General features: G+C 37.6%; 2 protein-coding genes across 4 annotated transcripts in view; one reads left to right on the top strand and one right to left on the bottom strand.

Annotated features, from left to right (window-relative positions):
* Nucleotides 1-3780, bottom strand: part of ACOX3 (acyl-CoA oxidase 3, pristanoyl) — a 31929-nt gene extending 28149 nt beyond the window's left edge. Inside the window, exons 1-2 of one of the 3 annotated variants that reach the window (XM_066548673.1) lie at nucleotides 3695-3780; nucleotides 1316-1482 (exon numbers count right to left, since the gene is read on the bottom strand). In XM_066548673.1, coding sequence (XP_066404770.1) covers nucleotides 1316-1471 — 156 coding nt within the window. In that variant the 5' untranslated portion in view covers nucleotides 1472-1482; nucleotides 3695-3780. Of the gene's footprint in view, nucleotides 1-1315; nucleotides 1483-3415; nucleotides 3512-3694 lie in introns of those variants that run through there. The other 2 variants (XM_066548674.1, XM_066548675.1) reach the window with 2 other exon arrangements.
* An 8-nt stretch (nucleotides 3781-3788) lies between these two features.
* On the top strand, nucleotides 3789-21071 carry TRMT44 (tRNA methyltransferase 44 homolog). The gene is made up of 11 exons (XM_066548676.1): nucleotides 3789-4194; nucleotides 6379-6496; nucleotides 7361-7580; nucleotides 8739-8807; nucleotides 10978-11085; nucleotides 12479-12550; nucleotides 15233-15339; nucleotides 15972-16155; nucleotides 16821-17211; nucleotides 18044-18160; nucleotides 20614-21071. The coding sequence occupies exons 1-11, from the start codon at nucleotides 3789-3791 to the stop codon at nucleotides 20844-20846; spliced, it is 2025 nt and encodes a 674-aa protein (XP_066404773.1). The 3' UTR covers nucleotides 20847-21071.
* The last annotated feature ends 225 nt before the right edge of the window (nucleotides 21072-21296 follow it).

The raw sequence follows: 21296 nt of genomic DNA on the forward strand, positions 1-21296 counted from the left end.
AAGCAAAAATTCCAGAGAATTAGGAAATATATTTAAATTATATGTCATATATACAGCTCATGCAGCTAAATTTTATGACATCTCCTTCACAATGAAGTGATTCACTCTGAACCTACAAGAACAGTATGGTAAAACTTACTTGCTTTGTGTAGCAGCTTCACTATCTCAATACATGTAGCTGCTGGCAGAATCTAAGGGGCAAAAGTCCTTCAGTCTGAGGATAAAGGTAAAACTCCAGGGCTTACATTCAGTTAGAAATAAGCCATGATGGTAAAACCATTAGGCTACCACAACTGCTCTGTTCCCAGATGAAAGTAAAAAAAGGCTCCATTTAATGGAACCATCATATGCAGCCCTCCAATGTGGGGTTGTGCATCTTTTAATGTTGTAATTTGGATCCTTTTTGTATTAGGTAATATATTATGGCACTTTTTTTATCCCAGACCTGTGTCTTCAAGATATCCACACCTTCTTAATTGTCTTTCACATAAGAAGGAAGAAGTTCAGACGTCCTGTGCTTTCCTTTGAAAGGCAGTCATTCCCTTTCTCTGTGTAAGCATCTCCACATGCCCACACAGCTTTGAAACTCCAGACACAGAACACTTGAGGTTTTATCTCTGCTGTAACACACACCAGCCAGATGCAAAACCAGGCCTTTTGGATTTCTCTGATCTACCTGCTAGGATTTTTATAATTATGGTGAAGATTCAAGATTACTTAAATCTATGTAAAACTACACCACCTTCAGAAAGCTAGCTCTTTCTCTTTCTGTATCTCCAAGTCATGCATTTCCACACCATCTCTGGTGCTGCAGGTAATCTCTTTTCTTGGTAGGATTAGCTTTCAGCAAGGTTCACATGCTAATCTCCAATTGCAATGCCACATAAACATTAATGCAAGCACATAACATTGGAAATTAGGTCAAAGTAAGACAGAAATACTGTTTGATGGTGGCTTGAACTTAGCTCTGCATAAGTGCCTTACAAAATCATGTGATCTATGATTTAAAGCAAACAGTAAAGAAATATGGTAGAATATAGTTATTTCTCAGTTTGAAATGAACACTCAAGTTCTGGAATGTTGCACCTGCTGATCTCCCTGTACTGATGTTCAGTAATTAAAGGAGTGTTATGACACAGCAGAATAGATTGCTTAAAAATTCTGCTCTGTTTTGAAAATTAGCTGTGCAAATCAAATTCCTTCATGCTCCATATTTACAGAGCATTATTAACTATACTCCCTTTAAAAAAAAACATACTTAGTTCTACTGGTACCTGCACAATTAAAACATGCCTACAATTCTTGCCAAGTTTACCTTCAGCTGGATGATATCTTCACCATCTATGAAAAGTGCCATCTCCTTCCAGTTGAAGGAAGCTTTCTTACGATATCTGGAAAGGGGGCCTTGAGGGAAATCTGCCAGCAAATTATCCCATGAGTTTTGGTTGCCAGTCATTTCTTTCTGATTCATTGTTAGCTAAACTGCAGCAAAAGAAAAGATAAAACACAAACTGAAGCACCACAGATATCGGATTGTTAGCTATAAAAAGAAATTAAAAGAGGTGTTAATTGAATCCATAGACTTGTTCAAATGCATGAGTATAGCACTGCAGAGGCAACTAAAATCTTGCCCTTCCCTTTTTCTAATTCAACTGGCTTGATACAAAGAAAAAATGCCTTTTACCCAATGTAAACGAATTAAATCATATCTGTTATTAAAATATGAGCTAAATATGAAACAGGGACACCACTGGTTATCACCATATTGTGTATTAAGAAAGGGGGTGATAAAAGGTGAGAAAATACCATGTCTTAAACCACAAATGGAGTAAGGCCCCATGAAGTCTGCTGGCAACTTTGTGTGCCTCTATGGGTCAGGCAAGAGCACTACAAAACTGCACAGAACCTGCAGGATTTCCCTGTCAGGAGGTACAACTGCACCGGTTCGGGAGAGAGAGAAGAATCGTGACTTTCATGGACCAAAGAAATAGAGGCTGATCCTCTGCAGCTTCCAGAAGCTGGTGCTGGAGAGCCCTCTGCTGCTCACGGCACTCCCAGCGATCCCTGGCACCTCACAGAGGCAGAGATCTCTGCTGCGCCTGGAGGGAGCAGAAACCATCGGACAGGGCAGCAGAAGGACTGGCTGAAAGAAGCAACTCAAAGGTATAGGCAGGACATCCTGGCCCAGGGCTGGCCAAGGGCTCACTAGAGACTTTAAACATTATGAAGTACAGAAACTACTTCAGCAGTCTGCTTTTTCAACCCCTTTCCTCACTCCATCTTCTTGATATATCTCCTTGATACCTCTCTTTTCTTTCAACCTTATTCTTTTATGGAGGTCATGCTCTAGTTCTGAACAGTACAAACACAGTAGAAGGGAACAGCAGGACAGTATTTCTGCATGTGACTTCCAAATCAGTTGTAGGAAGATGCAGCTCCAGTACTGCGCAACAGGTTTGGAAAGAAAAAAAATAAAAAAATAAAAAAAGGACATTGAGTAAGTGTTTCAACCTCCAGCCAAATAAACAGATACTACGCTTGTATTTGGAAAATAGCTAAATCAGGCAGCAGTTGGATAGGTCAACCAAACAGCTTTTCATCATAAAAGAGAAAAAAATTACACTGTAATATTGCAGCTATTGCATCTAACTTTATTTACATTGCAAATCCGTGATATTATCCAAATGAGAAAACCTAAGAGATCATTTAAAAAAGCATTCTGTGCTTAAAATATATTATAAATTTTCTGACTTCACGCAATGTTTTAATATAATTTGGCTCCAAGTCAACACTTTCAAAACTAATTGAGAAATCAAAAAGGTGGTTGCAATAGGAAAGTAACAACAGACTGTCCTAAAGAATAACTTCAGTGTTAATTTCAGCCTTGCTCTGAAATTTTGAAACGTGTGTGAAGGTGGAAGTAAAAACCACAATGTTTTCATTTTGCAAAGAACTGCTGCAGTTTCTCTGTGAAATGTTGAGTTGCAAACCTTTTTCCGTGGAAAGTCCTCCTGTTAGCAATTCAATTTCATACCCGGGCACCAAAAACGGGTCACAAATCACGAGGGCAAAGGACAGTTTGCAGGGTATGACCCTCAACTATCTCACATAATAATGACACAGCTCAGACACTTGGTAGCTGTCAAGAATAATGATACTGTACCCTCATGGCCAAGAGATGATACAACCGGTGTTTTACTTTATTTCCTTTTCTAGCGGCTCTGCATTTCCGAGCAATCTGCTGCTGGCAGGGGCCCAGAGCAGGACGCCCCGGGCAGGGCACGAACCGCTTTGTGCGGGATCGCCTCAGGGCCGCTGCTCGAGCGGCCCGAATTCACGGCGGGGCACGGCTTCTGCTCAGACAGGGCAAAACCAGACTACACGATGTGCTGTTATTTGCTAAAAAAAGGTGTACCGAGATGTTTCCCTGATGGGCCGGGCTGACTGTCCGGTGTCAGTCAGCCGTCCCGGTCTGGAGCTTGCTCTCCGGAGCGTTTTCACGCAGCTGTTCCGCGCCCGCTGTCACAGCGGCACAGACCCTCCCCAAAAGAGCAGCACATGCCGTGAGGACCCTCCAGCCTCCGGCCTGCTGGCGGCTCCCCGCGTTTTCAGCCGCAGGACGGCACGGCAGCGGTCTCTTGCGGCACTTGGAACCTCAGAGCCGCAGGCGGGGGCCAGGGGACCCGGTACGTACCTGCGGCCGGCGCCGTCTCCGCCTCGGGAACTGACGGGAGCAGCCTGCGACGCGCTCCGCCTCCTGGCGCGGCGGCGGCGGCAGCGGGCGGCGGATGGGGCCGGTGGGGACGGCGGCCTTGCGGGACCCCGGCGGCGCCGCGCTGCCCCGCGGCTTCTGGGCGGCCGTGCGCGTGTGGCTGGAGAAGCCGCAGGTGGCCAACAGGAGACTGAGCGGCGCCGCTGTCCAGGCGGAGGGGAAGGTGCCGCTCGGCGAGGGCGGGGAGATATCGCCGTCCATGGTCACCGCGGGGGCAGGCGGGGGCGATGGCGGGCAGGAGGGGCGAGCGGCGGGGGCCGCGGAGCTGCGCCGGCTTTGGAGGGAGGTGCGGGCCCAGCTGGCTCTGCCGCCCCCGCCCCTCACGGCCTGGGGCGGGTCTGGCGAGCTCCGCGCCGTGCTGAGGACGCTGCTGCCCCGGGGCCGCCCCGCCGCGCCCCCGGCCCGGGAGCTGGCGGTGCAAGGTGAGCAGGAGCAGGGCCGGGGGTGGCGGGAGGCCGGAGCGCGGCTGTGAGGGGCTGGGGCTGTCGCAGACCCGTCCCCTCGAAATTGTCTCGCACATGAGAGAAATGCCCTTGTTTTCTCCCGTTTGTGGGAAGGAAGATGGACTTTTGTCCCTATCGTGTGCTTAGGGTTTATTTTTACCTTTCGTTGTTGTGCCAGTAAGCATTGAAGTTTTAGCATTGAAAGACAGATTACAGAGACCAGGGAGCTGTGACACTCAGGAGCTGCTGCCCACGCTCGTAGTGCAGACCTAATGACAGCTTACCAGGAGTGACTGGAGTGTTGGGAAATGCGCAATTACTGAACAGAGCAGGCAGCTGTGGCACCTGCCTGGCCAAGCAGCAGTGTCTGTTTCGACTTGCTTCATGTTTAGTATTGCTTAATGTGAAAAATGTGTATTTTATGATTGGCTTTTTGCAAATATTAAAATGAATGATATATGTGTTATGTTAGAAAGTTATGCTGTATTACTTTTTTAGTAGTGTGTTAAGTATAGTTTTAAGTTATAACATAATGTTAAAATAGAGACTACTTTAAATCCTTTTTTTAAAGAAAGGACTCACAGCAAAATAGCAGCCACAAAACACCTAAATCTTTCAGAGAACAAGGATTTATTGCTCCATTATCAGAAGAAACTAACTTCTTCCTGCCTCGCTCAGCTGTGAGACACCGTTAAGATTAAGAGGAAAAAGTTGATGCTGGCCAGACAGAATCCTTTGTTTGAATAGAATTTATGCATCATGTATGATGTGTATTAATATGCAACAAATTATTGTTTTTAAGGGTTAATCCTCTGTTAACGGGTGTCCTTTTTCGGGCTTATGCTGCCCCGAAAAAGGTACCCAGACATCTGTAACTCTTTGTTTCTGTTGTCTCATATTGTCCTAATCCAAATTATCCAAATTATTATTACTCTAATTATATTGCTATTTTTATAGCCATTTTATTACTTTTAAAATTTTAAAAACAAGTGATTAGCATTTTTCACATTAAGAAAAAATCTCAACTTGTTGCTTTTTTGGGTTTTTTGGGGTTTTTTTAATTGTTGTTTTTGTGTGTGTGAGGTTTTTTGTTTTGTTTTGTTTTTGTTTTGCTTTGTGGTGTTTTTTTACATTGTATGATGGTAATATGCTCCAATAAATCCTGCTAATATAAAGAAACTTACTTGAGGTAGAACTTGACACTGCTTTTAAGATAAAGTTTGGAAAAATGTTGATATGGATTAAATTCTAGTAGTAGTGTTTTGGAAAGAATTAGAATTCCAGAAACAGCTTGACTTTCAATTCAGAAAGATTGATAGTCATTTATGGGCCACACTTGGGATGTTCTTGAGGCCTTTGATTCTTACCTGATGCCTTCAAAAAATCGGTGCCTTTAAAAAAAATATTATATGTTGCAGTTTGGTTTATTTTTTCTATTGATGCTAAGAGAAGATGCTCCTGAGCTGCATCTATAAAGTGTATCTCTAAGAAAAAGCCTAGGAGATTTTTTACAATTAAAAATATTGGAAGTGGAATTGCTAAGGATGGGATGAGATAGCAAGACTTAACATTTACTCTATTGCTAATTCATTCTTTCTTGTCTAACTCAGAAAACTTTGGAGTCCATTGGAAGTTGATTAAAAAAAGCCAGTGTAGCCTTTTTTATTTGCAAGAACATTGGTTTTGATGGTAATTAAAAAAACATTTTCAAAATGGAGAACTCTAAGAAGTTATTCTGCAGAAGTCACCCTGGGTAAACAATAGCTAAAAGGATTTTTTTTCATTTTTGGAGGAAGTAAAACTGCATATACACCTGCTTCCCAGGACTCTGGATTTGCTGTGGGATATTTGTATACTAGAAAAATCTTATTGTTTAGTTTTTACTTTATTAAAATAGTTAGGTGTGATGAAAATGAGTACTTCTGGTCAGCCCTAGATATTTTGGAAGCATCATGCCATAGAATGCTAAATTTGGAGAATTCAAATCATCCAGTAGCTTCAGATGTCAGGAACACCAAGAAGCAGATCTCTTCCTGGCATTGTGCTCCTTTCTCTATTGTCTTAGATCTTACCTCACTGGTTTGCAGGCAGAAGTTCATTTTGGTGCTAACCAGGGTGGGTTGCACCATGGAATAGTAAACCCTTATTTGCATATCTTTTCAGATGTGTACAATGGAACTGTGACCTTTCTGCCTTTGGAGGAAAACAGTGAAGGAAAATACCTGGTTAAAAAGTGCAATATTTATCAAATTCAACTTAAACATATAAAAGATGAGGAATGGTAAGTGTGGAGTGAGGAGAGGAAGCAAACAGTAAGTTATTGCAAGAGTCACACAATGGTTTAATATTGGTATGCAGGCATTTTAGATTTTAGAATTTTCTGCTTGATTAATAAATTACAGTAGTGGTGTGATAGGAGTGCACAGTGTTCTCTAAAAAGAAACATCTACAATACCCAGAATAATGTAAAACAAACTTGTTTCACCTTTGAATGTAAAGATTGACTATACCTTTGCGTGGTCTAGAAAAAATGTGCCTCTTCTGATCATGAGGATGTAGCAGTGCCTGTGAGAAAGGGTTTGTGGGTGTTACTAAGGGTGAGGGTCAAACCAGAGTTGCTGTAAATGACTGAGCTTTAGTCATTGAAATATGGACCATTCAGTTTGGTCCTGAGCATATGGGGATGCTCTAATAAAATCTGAATAAAGTTAGAGATGATGAACTAATGAGTTGTGACAATGGATATATTTTTCTCTTAATTTTGCTTGTTATTTTTCAGGAATTTGAAAAGTTGACTTTCACTGTTTAGTGTTTGGCTATCTTGTGAGGTCAGGTTGCTCATCATCTGTGAGTCCTCATTTATTGTGTTAAATGCATCATGGACTCTTATGTACTGTGTTTGAATTGAGAGATAATGAGCTAACAAAATTCAGAGGAAACTGTTCCATTATTAAGTAATTTCACTGGTTTATTTTCCCATTGTTTCTCTACATATTTACTTATTCTCCAGTCTGGTTTTATATCTCTGATCTGCTGGTTTTCTCCATTTTATCCTTGTTTTCTCTGTCCTTGAGATAGCTGAAATAGTGAAATGTTGTATTTATACTAAGTTATTTGTTTGTTTGTTTGTTTGTTTGTTTTTAAGGTCTGTGTCTGTTGTAGCTCCGTTTGCAGAAGATTGGTTTTCAGATGGAATTGTGTACCCCAAACTAGCATGGCTTGGAAATGAACTTTTGTCCAAACTGGCTAAATGGTCTGTGGAGCAAAAGCCCAGTGAGTTTAAAAGTACACTCTCACTCATTTCAGTAGCAAAATACAGCAAGGTTTATCAGGACCTCAAAGAAAAGTACAAAGAGATGGTAAAGGTAAGCTTAAACAGTAAATGCAGTGATATTACCCTTCCTTCTTTTTTTTTTTTAACTTCATTACAGTGTAATGAAGCTGCTTCTTTCAATAAATTATTTTTTTTAATTAAAGAAGCAATTGTATGTTTTTTGGTTTCGTGTTTTGGGGGGCTTTTTTGATAATTATATAGAGAATACAACAGTTCAGTATTTGGACAAACTTAATTGGAAAAGCAGGATTTAGAGCCAAATTCACAATAAATATTTGGATATTTGGATGTATCACTTATGATAAAAAGGAAGAAGTAAGTCAGTGGAATAATAGTTATCCACATTTTAGAAGGCATAAATAAAACACCTCCTTCTCCAAAACCTTTGGATACTATCTTAATATGTGTTTGAATTAGAGGAGCAGTGCTGTAACTTGTTTTCTTATCTTGGAGATCCTGAAGAGCAGCAGAGTGCTGTATGAAGTAATGTCTCTATTCTTGCAAACTTGGCTCTAGCTGCAAACAAAAAAATTGATCAATGCTTTTGTAAAACATACAGTGAAAATGCTGAAATGTTTTACTGATAATGTTTCTGTACTAACAGGAAGAAACAAAGCAGAGGAGAATTAGAGTTTTGGGTAAGGCAACAATTCAGTCTTTAGTTCTGCAGTGGAATTGCTGCTGTTACACATTTTAGTCTTTGTTTCAATTCTTCATTTACAAAGTAACACTTAGGAATAATATTTCAACTTTCTGTCTTCCTACTTCATATTTTGATTCTTTGTGTTCTGTTGTGCCAGGATAATTCCAGGTCTGTTCCTTGTAAAAAGAAATTTACAAATGTTCATGTCCTCAGTGTTGCAGAGGTATAGATCAGATTTTTTTCTCATGAGAAAGTTAAGCAAAAGATACATGGTCTGTTACAGAATAGGTGCAGCTGTTTACTTGTGACCTGCACATGTGGAGCCAAAATGTTCTTAGAAACTTTATTGTTTGGTTGAATCAAACAGTCTTTATATTCTCTGGGTATATTTTAATGAGGTTAAAGTCCAAACTCTGTGAAGTCCAGAAACTTACTGAAGTGAATAAATATCCAAGTTACTGTGTCTGAACATTTTTGAGGTTGTTTCAGATGATGCCAAAAATAAATATTTATCTATTTTTCATTCTGTTTTTTTTTTTCCTGAAGGTGTGGCCTGAAGTGACAGATCCTGAGAAATTTGTTTATGAAGATGTTGCCATTGCCACTTACTTGCTGGTAGGGAACTGCTTTACCTAATAATATGCTGTAAGGTTATATTTCCTGATAAGAGAACCTCTCTAGAGAAGATAATTTTAGAGGTAAACAAAAACTTCTTCTTGAAGATATGATGAAAATTTGTAGTCTTCTCTCACAGGAAATTTGTCATCTACATACACAAGATTTATTTATTTCTAAGTGAAAAAGCCAAAAGCACTGATGTAGAAGTTATAAGATGGATCAATAAGAGATTAGCATTGATTTTTTATAAATTTTTCTATTACTTGTTCATTTTATATGATGAACAAATAAAAACTTAAGGTTTTTCACTGCTATGCCTTTTCTTGATAAAATTTCAGCTCAAATCCCATCTTCAACTGTAATAAGGTCAACTGCAGATGCTAGAAGTGCAGATAAATGCTTGGTGCAATTTTCTCAAGCATCTATCTACTTAAGATTCTATGAAAATTCTGCCACCTGCAGTTCTTAGAAACTTCAGGTTTTTAAAAGGCAGGCACATAGATATTTTTGTTTTCCATCCAGGGTGTGGTAAGAGCATGTCTACGTTGAACTATTCTTGTAGCATCTTACCTAAATCAGTTTTTCTGAGTAAGTTAGCTCATTTCCAATACTCATTGAGGACTAATTTTGTTAGTTAAGTGTTTAACCCCTTGGAACCTTAGATACTGGCTTGTGGAAATAGCTATGTAATAGACTCATCTACCATTTTTACTACTATCTTAATATTCAGTGTTGAAAATTAGGAATTTAGTTGTAGCCACAAGAAAATTCTGGAGTGATAGCATGTTTATACATGTGATTGTTGGTTTACAGTGATTTTATTTTGACTAATATAGCAGTAGTTATCAGAAAGTCATTAAAGTCATTCAATATGCAGTTTATGTAAATGAAAAAGTATGGTATTAATAACCTAACCTGCTGCAAAATGTTCAGGTATCTATTTGATGGTGTATGAAACTCATTGTTTAGAAGTACATTATACAGGTGATTAAGAAAAAGTAGGTCCAGTGTTAAGTTTTATGGATTTATGGCATCTGCATGTGACCATTTTATTTTCCAATCATGTTGACATCACTCACTATCCAGGGGCATGGCCAAGGGCATGGCTGTTGTGTTGTGAAAAACCCTGCAGGAATTGGGGGATAGGATCTGTGAAGGATGTAATTAGGGATTTCTGGGATACTGCCTGGAGTGCCAAAGTGCAATGATTGGTAAATCTAAAACCATAATCCATGAGATTAGCAGACTGTGTTTATCTTCAGCTTTTTTCCTTCTAGCAAAATGCACCATGTTACAAATACTTATTTTCATAGTTAAGTACTCTTCAAGATTTTTGGTAGTCCTAGTGAAAAATCAGAGTGCAGAGTTACAAATGTGTCATCTCTAACTTCTCATTGAAGGAAAAAGAGTTGGAAAATGGTGAAGGTTAATCCATACTCTGCAGAGAAACAGCCACTTATTAATTATAGATTATATATCTGGGTAAAAGTACCTACTTATGTACAGATCAGGGACAAGAATTTGGCTGAAAGCCTTGGGGTCCCTTAGCTGGTGTAGAATTTGGGGCAGTTACCTTGCTAGGTAACACTGTTGCTTTGTTCAGTAAAAGGGACGTTGCAAGTACCAGTGTATCATCAAGTGATCACAAAGAATATTTTGGGGTTTATTTTCAGCTCTGCCAGCAATGCTTTCTTTAATGCAGTGGATAGAAATGCATCTGTGGTGTTACTTGCAGAGACACTGATGAAGATTACTTGATACTTCCCTTGCTTTCCACTGTTCTTCTCTTGTATCCATTGTTTTAGCAACTTATTTTACATTTATGTTCATTCTAGCCCAGAGCTGTAAAGTCCTGACTAATTTCAACTCCCAATGACTCAAAATGGAGTGGAGGATGTGCTTAGCACTTAGAAAACTATTGATATTTTGCAAAATAATTCTTGTTTCACTCCATAAACAGTGTTTTTCTGTTTTGTTTTGGTTTTTTTCTTTTTTTTTTCAGATTTTCTCTTTTTTTCTCTAAATTTATTTTACCTGTGAGTGCAGTGAATGTTTTCTGTCACGTCTGCATTTCCAGCTTTCCTCTGTCATCTCCAATAACATTTGATGGTTTCTTACAGGGAAATGTGAGAGCAGAAGCCTAATATGTTTTGTTTTCTTTTCTTAGATTCTTTGGGAAGAAGAGAGAAAAGAAAAAGGATTGACCAAGAAACAGTCATTTGTAGATCTTGGATGTGGAAATGGTTTGCTGGTTCATATTCTAAACAATGAAGGGGTAAATAGAATGATTTTTAAAATAATTATTAAAAACTAGTGTCAATATTCTTGTTATGCTTTCCTTTTATCTGGCATGCAAATAGCCAAAATAAACTAATTCATGTTGCTAAAACAGGATTTTGTCCCTCTAGTTACTAACAGAAAATCCTACCAGAGGATTAGAACATTCATTTATTTATCTTAATTAGTGTATTTAATTTAAATTCAGGGCTATTTTTTTCTCAGAAAAAGAAAAGAAAACTAAAGAAGGTAATGGATTACTTCAGTTATGCAAAAAGGAATGTGAAATTTCGACATAGGTTCTACCTCTCACAAGATGTGTTCATGAACTTATTTTTATCCAAAATGAATTCTACTTGTGATGTCATAAAATGTTTTTCTATATCTTTGAAAGCAGTCCTGAGATTTCTTAATTAAAAATGCCTAACAGCATACTGTACTTTTTGGAGTAAAAATGTAGCAGCAGCATAATTCAGTTTGTTGAGGCATAGTTGCTGAAATAGCAATGAAAGAACAGTGAGACTAAACAAAACCCATTGAAGTTGGGTCTGTCTGATTCAGAAAATTGCATTTTCCACTTTTGGGAGAACATGGGGAAATTTTTAGAGGAAATGAATGTCTCTTATTAGATAAAGAGATGTCACTGGGGGAGTAGGGAAATGTTCCAAGTTCTCCTAGCACAAGATTTCTATTCTTGTGTGGCCAGAAAACTTTTGTGTACCATAAGCTGCTGTTTTCTGTGTGGATTTTTCAATCAGTCATTCATTCAGTGCTGACAAGCATTGACTGTCAAGAAAATCATGTATGAGAGTTTTATGAGACTTTTTTTAGTAATTGATTTTTCTTAGTTCTGCACAAGGTTCTTGGATTTCAAATACTACACATTCTTCATTTCTTGCTTTAGTTTCCAGTCTATTTCCTCTTCCCTTTAATTCAGATATGGGAAAAAAGTGTTTGGGTATCAGTAGCTGATAGGTGGTTCTCCACTAAGGCCTGCTTAGAGTAGTATTTTTCTTTGAGCCCTGTGGGTGCTGCAGTAGTACTCAACTTGTGAAAGGCCTTGATATTTTAAAAACAAACAAACCAAAAATCAACACCTCTGTTTTTACATTTCTAGAGATACAGATTTTCAAGAGCAGTCTCAGTAGGTGTGCCCAGGTAAAATTTTGAACCAGATATATTCTTAAGGTTTCCTAATTATTCCCTTCATATTTCAAAGGGAAGAAAGGGAGTAAAAGTATTCAGCTGAAATGGCAAAGCTGGTTTTTGTTCTGTGTCTAAATCTTAACAGGAATGAAATAATTGAAGTTAGTGTGTACATTTACTGAACTTACTTGAAATTTCTGAAAAAAGTAGTACTTAAATTGAATATTTTTGTTCAAATATTTCAGCATCCAGGAAGAGGAATTGATGTGAGGAGAAGAAAAATATGGGACATGTATGGACCAGAGACACAGTTAGAGGTATTATGCAAATGTATGTCAGTCTTACTGATCTGTACATTTATTTATTTGTTCACTGTTTCAGGATGTATTGATGCAAGTGTAAGGAAGCACACTGGTTACACACAGTTGTCTAAAGGGACCCATGGGTTTGTTATGCTGCTACCCATATCCCTTGGTGGTGTAGTAAGTTGTAAAGGGAGAAAAATATGAGAAAAATATTGTATTGTACCCTTGCATATTTGCAACTTGTTTGTTTCTCAGCCAAAAACCACTGGCATGATTTCTTACTGCATGTACAGACATGCACACCATGAAACAAGCTTTCTTTTTACCAGATGATCAGTATTAAGCAGCTTTATTTGCACCACTAGTTCATACAAGATAATGAAGGCACTCATAATTTGTGATAATTACATGAAAATGATTCTGACCTTCTAGTGCTATGTTCTCTTTTGGGGGGCAAAGTTGTTGTTGAACCTCAAAGGAGCCAACATAAATAATAGCAATAGAAGCCTTCAAAAATGAACAGGAAAATGAGTCTGCAAAAGGGATTATATTTCAAGTTTCATGTTATCATTTTCATGAACAATTTGAGCACAGGAGCATTCACTTTGATTCTGATACTGATTAAATCTAATAATCTGATAATCATTAAAGCATGGTGCCAATGAGCAGTTGTCCTTGGGAGGTGAGGTGTTCCTGGTTTTTTGTTCTTCAGGTCTAGAATTTCTTACTCTGTTCTGTCAAAATTTTCAGCTCCTAATATAGTAAAATAATTTTCCACCTGTGGTTGTTCTCTAGTGCTGTTTTAAAGTTCATTCAACATATTATGAATTGTTCATTCAACAATGAGGGTGCTAACTCATTAAATTAGGAAAGAAAATCAATTTTCACAGATGGGACATCACAGATTTCAGTGTTGTGTAGCCTTCTCTTTGCCACCCTGCTATTTTGGGTACAAGTTGCCAAAACTGCCATATTCCTTTACTGCAGTCTGCAAGCAAATCTTACCGAAAAGCTTCAACAAACAACCCAAACCATCAAGCTGTGGTGCTCCATCATTCTTCTTGTACTGTATTAAGTCACATCTGATCATGATGAACAGCATTGTCTCTCTGTCTTTGTATTACATGTTCCTATTTCTGCCTAGAAAGATTAGAAACAATAAAATATATGCTGAAGAAAGTAATGATTGATGCCGGAAGGAATTAGACCAGGAACAGGAAGGGTGAAATGATTTTGCAAGGCTCATGTAGCCACAGGAGCCACAGAAGGAAGAAGAACCTGCTCACACTTTGTTACCCCTGTAGCTAATTTTGTTTTGATCTTTACTTCCAGCACGAGTTGCAGGGTAGGTGTTGCCACCTGTGGGGTTCAGTACAGTTCTAACCTAAATGGATGTAACAGGTGGCACTCTGTGCTTCCAAACTGCTCTCAGACACAGTAAATACAAATTTGATTGGGGTGACTGTCAGAATGGGCAGTGGGGCACTGATAATTCATGCTATGCCTAAATTGAATGATCAAAACTGAAATGTAAAGTATGAGCAATGTGTTTAATCAACCTTAAGAAAACACTTACCAAAGCCTTGGTAATTTAACATCCAGTAATCTGCCAAAAAAACTTGTTACATTCATTATCTAGAAATGTTTATGCATATCTAAAAATGAGCTGTAGTATTAAAGGGAACAATTTTAAGTGAACAATCACCGTGTTAATCCTTAAGAGGGATTTGGAAAGTAACCAAGATAGTCTGAAATTCCCTCATTAGTGGTTTTGTTTTATTTTATTATTTAATTCCTATACAGATACATGTGATGCATGTACATGTGAATTTTAAGTTCTTAAAACATATCTTTTCTATATAAAAAGAGATTATGGGTGTAATTTCCAAAACTTTTCCTAAAAGACTGTGGAAATTCAAATCTAAAACTTTTTTCAAATTTGCCCAATAATTCTTTTAATGTTCATAGCGATGTTCAGGGAAGAGTGTCTACTTGCATGGTGTCAGCATCTTTCAGTACTTTCTCTGCTGAACTTAGTTCAAAGTGAGAAAATGTACTTGTGATGCACAAACATAATAGCCACTGCAGAACATTTGAATTTAGCCTGTATGAGGAATTCATCCTCTTAGTTTTATTTGAGGTTTCTTTTGTTTGATACTGTTTTATTATACATGAATGATATCATGTGAAGAGAGTGGTGTTCTGTATACTAGGATTTGATTTGGGCAGCAGCTGTCAAGGAGGAGAAAATAACAATGAAGGTGTGTTCTGATTAATTGCTGTGTGAGTCCTACAGACTGCAAGATGGCAAATTAAGTGCTTTTCTGAAAAACCAAGTTCAGGCATACAAGTGACAGAAGGAGATTGGCAAGAAATCATAATTTAGTGTATGATATTTATTTATATATATAAATATATATATATATATATATATATTTGTTTATATATCTAATATATTTAAATGCCAGATATCTTAATCTAGTTGCTATTCTACTGTTTTGCTGACCCATGTTTTGTGGGTGTTTTTTGTTTAATTACTTCTCTGTAGCTATAAAAAATTGCTGAGGAGAACATTGTTGATGTCTGTGCTGCTCACTCACCTTGTATTTGTGAGCCGGTATTACTTGATATTAAATAAAATGCTTTAAAGAAACATGCTATAGCATTCACTTGCTGTGTTGTTCTGTTTTGTAGGAAGCTACAATCATTCCAGGTGACAGTCATCTCTTTCCAGACACTGACTGGCTCATAGGAAACCATTCAGATGAATTAACACCATGGATACCTGTAATTGCAGCTAGGTATTTTTGCAGAGGGAGGGGAGTGGGATGGAAGGAATTAAAAAAACAAACAGACAGAAGAAAACAAACAGCCCCCCCAATTACCTATGTAGGCTTGATAAAAACTGTCAGCTTTGTTTCCACACCAGTTGTTCTTTTAAGACTGGCTGCTTTTGATGCAAGTTGATTATTTTTACAAAGTGTTTTTGTAGAGAAGTGCAGATGCAGTATTTACTTTCTCATAGAATGCAGTGCAGTATTTTGCTTTTGACATTCAAAAACCAAAACTGTTTTTTATTCCTTATGTGTGAAGCTATTGAGTGGCTTTTTGTTGTGTTTTTTTTTTCTTGTAAATACAAGCTTATGGTTCTGCCTTCCCTTGTGCTGTTGTGCTCTTTACCACCAGCAAAAGTAATTTAGTTTTACTTCTGCAAACTAAGTTGGCAAAGTAGGTTGCTGCATCAAATACTTTGGAAATGGTAATTTTGACTAAATTAATCGTTTGATTGAAAGAGGAAGTTACAAATATTATTGCATGAAGCTCTGTAGCTTAATAAAATTTCCATTGTTGCTTTTATCTGATAGGTTGTTTGTTAAATGTTTATGTTTTCTGAAATAACTTACTGTTCAGCAGTTTGTTATCCTTCTTGTAGGTCTTCCTATTCATGTTGTTACTTTGTGCTGCCATGCTGCTTCTTTGATTTCCATGGAAAATACAGCCGAAGACAAAGCAAGAAAACTCAGTACAGAGAATATCTAGATTTTGTTGCCCAAGTGGGATTTGTATGTGGCTTTCATGTGGAAGAAGATTGCCTTAGAATTCCATCAACAAAAAGGGTAATTTTGGCCTCTGTAGAGCTTTTGTCTTGTTTTTTTTAATCTGCTCTGTTTGAAGCGTACGGATGTTTGTTCATTGTTATTTTTGTAAGATAAGATTATAGTCAGCTTCATTACTTGATACAGTATGCTCTAAAAAGAGATTAAAAATACTCATTGTTTTCTTGGGAATTATTCTCTTAATGTTATAGGTACAGTCCCCCCCCAAAAAAAAAAACAGGAAAAAATGAAATGTTTCATGATTTTCTCTTATGTCACTCTATATGATGAAAAACTTAAAAAACCTTTTTTTCTACCTTAATTTTTCTAGTTGCCTGTCTTACTTTGTACTTAATTTTGTTGTTTTTCTTGTCCAGTGAAATTCAAAGTGAAGTCTTTTCAGAGTAGGAAGAGGTGTCCAGCTTTAAATAATCTGAGGGTTAGGAACAATATTTTTTGCTGTGTGATTTTATAGCATGATGGATTATGATTTGTTTACTGGATTTCTTCTGGGGCACCAATATTCAAAGACTGGAATTAAAAACCCCTCAGGTGTTACTGAGCATTGAGTTGATATTGGATTTTATTGTAGGTAGTGAGAGTACCCTGCATAAACATGTGGAGTTTGTGGGGCTGGGTGTAAATACAGGACTCTGATAGTGATTTACTTGTTTCTGCCAAAATAGGTCAGTTTTGTTGGGAAAAGCAGGACCTATCCAGCTGTAGAACATGCTCTGATTGATGAACAGATAACACAGTTTATTAACAGTCGTCGGACCTGTGCTGGGGCCACGTGTGACAGAAGGGTTGGATTTAACCATGAGCATCACTGTGGTGGTCTGTGCAAAGAAGCAGGCTCAGAGCCTCCTGAAGATGAGACTGAAACAGCTGGTACAATTTGGATGCCTGGATTTCGACCCAGAGAAAAAGTAGAACAAGTCAGAAATTGTGCTTCCCTCCCTCGGGACTTTGTAGATGAAGTGGTTCTCAATGTGGCAAACCTGCTGTTAAATGCAGCCCCCCAGAAATCATGTTCTGATAAACAGGGTGGAAATATGAATACCTGGAATCAAGGAGGTGAGGTTATCTTTCCTTTACACTATCTTTAGCTGGCAGAACATGTCTTTTCCAGCAAATTTACAAGTTTGTGAATAGATTTTTAGGAAACACTGGGAACAATACAGTAGCAATCAAAGGTGCTTTTTTTTTCCCACTATGTTTTATTGCATGTAGAAGAATATTTTGAAATTGGTGTGAGTTTTTTTCCTCGTTTACACTTAAACACTATTATAGAATCGATTTTTATTAAACCAAACCAAACTAAACCCACAACTCTACCCTATTAGTGGAGAACATTATGGTTTAGAATATTAGCATAATAATTAGCTATACTTTTGTAGGAATTTGTAAGAAGTCCTTTGAAGTGCCATTAGGTTACAACATGATTAGGATTTTTTAGTTTAGTTTTAGGAACAAAAAGAATGTTAAGCTGCTGTTAATTGTATAAGCAGTCAGTTATCACTACTACCATCTTTCCAATTTCTTCCATTTCTTTTTATAATTTACTCACTGTAATAAGTCATATTTTACTGACTGAGTCTTCTAACTACATGCTTATGAACAGTGCTTATTGCACTGAGGGTTACATGCTACTGTAAAAAAAGCAGAGCAAATAAAAGGTGTCTTACTGTAGAAATTCTGACCTGAGTCCTGCAAAATGAAAGCTGCTGTTTTACAGACAATATACATATAAAATATATACCATACATCATATTGGGAAAAAAGTTGCTGCAGTCCTGGTAGATAATTCTGACATTCTGCTCACAGTCATTACCTTGAATAGAAGTTGAATTGTATTAAGGTTTTATAGAGGAAAGTTTTTAATCATTCTACCATTTTTTTATTGCAGAAAGCCTTTCCTTGAGAGAAGTGGCAGAACACTTGGATAAAGAGATTTTAAAAAAGCTGAAAAGTGAATATGGAGGCCTGCAGACACTACTCAAGAACAATCATCAAGTATTTGAAGGTAAAGGAGTTTTGAGTTGTTTTTTTTTTCTCCTTAATTATTTATCTCCTCTATATGCAGTTAAACTTAACTGAAAAATTACTCTGGTGGTTTTTTAACTATTTTTTGTATCTTTGTAGAAAACTGAATATTCTTTATGTGCCCATTGCTCCAAGATATTGTTAGTAAAGCTCTTATGAATTGAGATTGGTAAGGCATCTATCAGCAAAATGTTCTGCACTGACTGTATCTGAAAAGACAAGCCTTTAGTTTAGGTGGCTGATTTGATGCTATTCTTTGACTTTTTATTCTTGTTTCTTCCTATGAAATACTGATGGTTTTGAGGCTGTGAAATACAGAGCAATATTACTAAAGTATTTAGCTGGGGCTAAATGCTGACATGAAATGTGTAAATGCTGACATGAAATGTAAATGCATGCCCAAAGTGTAAATGCTGACATGAAACAAAATTAGTCTCCTTAAGAACCTATAATTATGAGGCTTGATGTGTTTATAAAGCTTGTGTTTGTGTAGCTTGTGGTAGCATGGCAGAAAGAACTCAGTAGCAAGTCTCTGTGGCTGGCTGGGTTTGTTGATAGCAGTTTTTTGGGTTTGTTTTTTTTTCCCCTGTTGTAATGTGTGGTGACAGCGTGCTTTGTGTAATTTGTGCTTTGGGGCTTTTTTGTGAGTGTGAAGTTTTGCAAAACTAAAATGTAGCTTTGCAGTAATACGAGATGTTCAAGGTTTTATCAGTATTAAAGCTGCTTCAAATTTCAAAATCTGTTATGTCTATGTCTGCTGTAAAATACTGATGAATTAATCCATGGAAAGTAATCCTGAGTATGCAACCTGTTTGTTGCCAGTGGTCAACTTAAGCAAGTTTAGCATCCACTAAATATTTGTGTACACTTGGCTGATAGAATCCTCCTGAATTACCATCCATTAAAAAGAGTTGGTCATGTGGAGTTGTTTGTATGTCTGAATTTGGTTTCCTATCATTAGGAATAGCTGAAATAGGTTTTGCAATATGTTATATTGTAAATGGAATGAGCATTTTAAATTGGCTTGGAGGCTGTGTGCACATTACCTATGAAGAAAAGACTGGGATTAAGTCAGACCATCTCAGTAATTTATGTCACAGGGCCTGGGGAGAGACCACTTGATTCCTCCCTTAGTAGCGTGTCACCATAACAAGAAACTTCTGGTGGTCTCCAAGGACATTGCTCCTGCCCAGGAGGACAGAGAAGAACGTAGCTACAGCTCTTTTGTCATTTTTACTGATTTTTTTTTTTATTTTACAACATGGAAATGGATGGATGTACACACACACCAAACAGAAACTGGGTCTTAGAATAATTGATCGGTGGCAGTTTCTTTAGATCACGTATCTTGTCCAATACAAGACTGATTTTCTAGGGAAAAATTATGTTTGATAATAAATACCTGTTAATTTTTCTTCCTCTTTTGTGAAGGATTTTAAAGCTCAGCTGGAATTGCTTCTTGATTGGCTTACTATGAGTTCAGATCTGTCTGTGTATCACAAGGAAACCTGGAGACATTAATTCATCCAGGGCAGACTGTGTGATATTCAGCTTTCACTGGACTTGTTACTTTTTGAATAGCAATGATCAGAATGCAGAATGGAATTAGTTAACTATCCCAAGCTACGAGTGTCTGAGACAGAAGGTGTGATTGAAGCAGAATATGAAAGTAGAGCATGGCAACTTAAAAGTGGCAGATTCTTCCCTCTTCATTTTCACTGTTGTTTATCATCTGTTTGGTTTTTTTTCTTCCTCTCTGGCTAATTTCCTTTTATCTGTTTACTCATTTAAGGAGTTGACAGAGATTCACAAGTGTGTACATGTGCAGTTTATGGCCCTAACACAGCAAACTAATTTGAAAAGCCCAAAGTGCTGAATCCTTATTAACCAATGATAATTCAGTGTTGGTTCTCATGAAGGATTAGACTTGTCATCTCCTTGGTGCTGTGTGTTTTTGGGTCAGTGAACTGTGAAAGTAGCAGAAGACACTTGCTGGTAATCACATTTTAGATGTGGAATCATAAAGTTAAAAACATGGGAAGAATTACAGTTCTTGAAGTTGAAACTTCTTTTGTTAGAACTTGCAATCTAAGTTCAGATGATTTTAGTCTCAATGATCCCAACTGCTATATTTAAAATGAACTAACAAATGTCTACAAAGATGATGCAAAGGTGCCTCAAACTATTCAGCATGGCAGTGAAACATCTCTCAGGGAAATTAATCAAGTCTTCTTTTTACTGTGTCTGCATTATCTTTGTAGTGGTTTGTTGTGTACTTCTGTCTGTTTCTGTACAAATGGCTCAGATGGTTTTGCCTGAGTGATCCATTTGTAGAATGTTTTTCATTCACAGAATGTCACTACAATTTTTTCCAGTATAATTGTCATGGATCTCTTATTAACAGCTACATTTTTGTTTGTTTTTAAATCTTAGTTCTAAATGGGAGAGTTCATATTCGTGACTGGAGAAAAGAGAAACCACCAAGTAAAACTAAACCTGAAGTGAAACGGCGCCTTTCAGCTGAAGCATTTAAAACACGCCTCTGTTGGTTTTTCATTCATCATCCTGATGGTTGTTCTTTACCTTCTGAAGCTTGCCCATATGCCCATGGGACTGAGGAGCTAAGGCAGTCTCAGATGATTAAGAAGAAAAAACATATACAATAATGAAATGTTGCAACTTGTGTTTAGATTTATGTACCTAAGAGAATCTATGATTGACTTTGGGACTGCCTAGTGTGTGAACATCTGTACAGTATGGGGGGATTTTCCTCATTTCTGTGCATCTTATTTTGCAGTTGGTTTACAAGTTCTCCTGTATTTCTAATTCTTTATTTTTTTATTAACAGGTAATAGGCATAGTAAAGTACATTTATATTTTTGGATTTGTCACAGCTTGTCTAGCATGCTTTTGTATAAGTAGAAAAGTTTAAAAACTTAATTTCCTGGGAAACTCCTCATGATCCTTAATCAGATCAAAAGTACATGATGCAGCTTTTTCAAGCCCTGAAAATTAGCCTGTTTTGTTCCACAGTTTCCAAGTGTCTTAGGGAAACTTCTCTGTCCAGCCATCCAGGTGCCACTCTGGCAGCCACACCTGCAGCACCTGAGCTGGGA

The sequence above is a fragment of the Molothrus aeneus genome, chromosome 4 (assembly GCF_037042795.1).
Source record: "Molothrus aeneus isolate 106 chromosome 4, BPBGC_Maene_1.0, whole genome shotgun sequence".
Lineage (NCBI taxonomy): Eukaryota > Metazoa > Chordata > Aves > Passeriformes > Icteridae > Molothrus > Molothrus aeneus.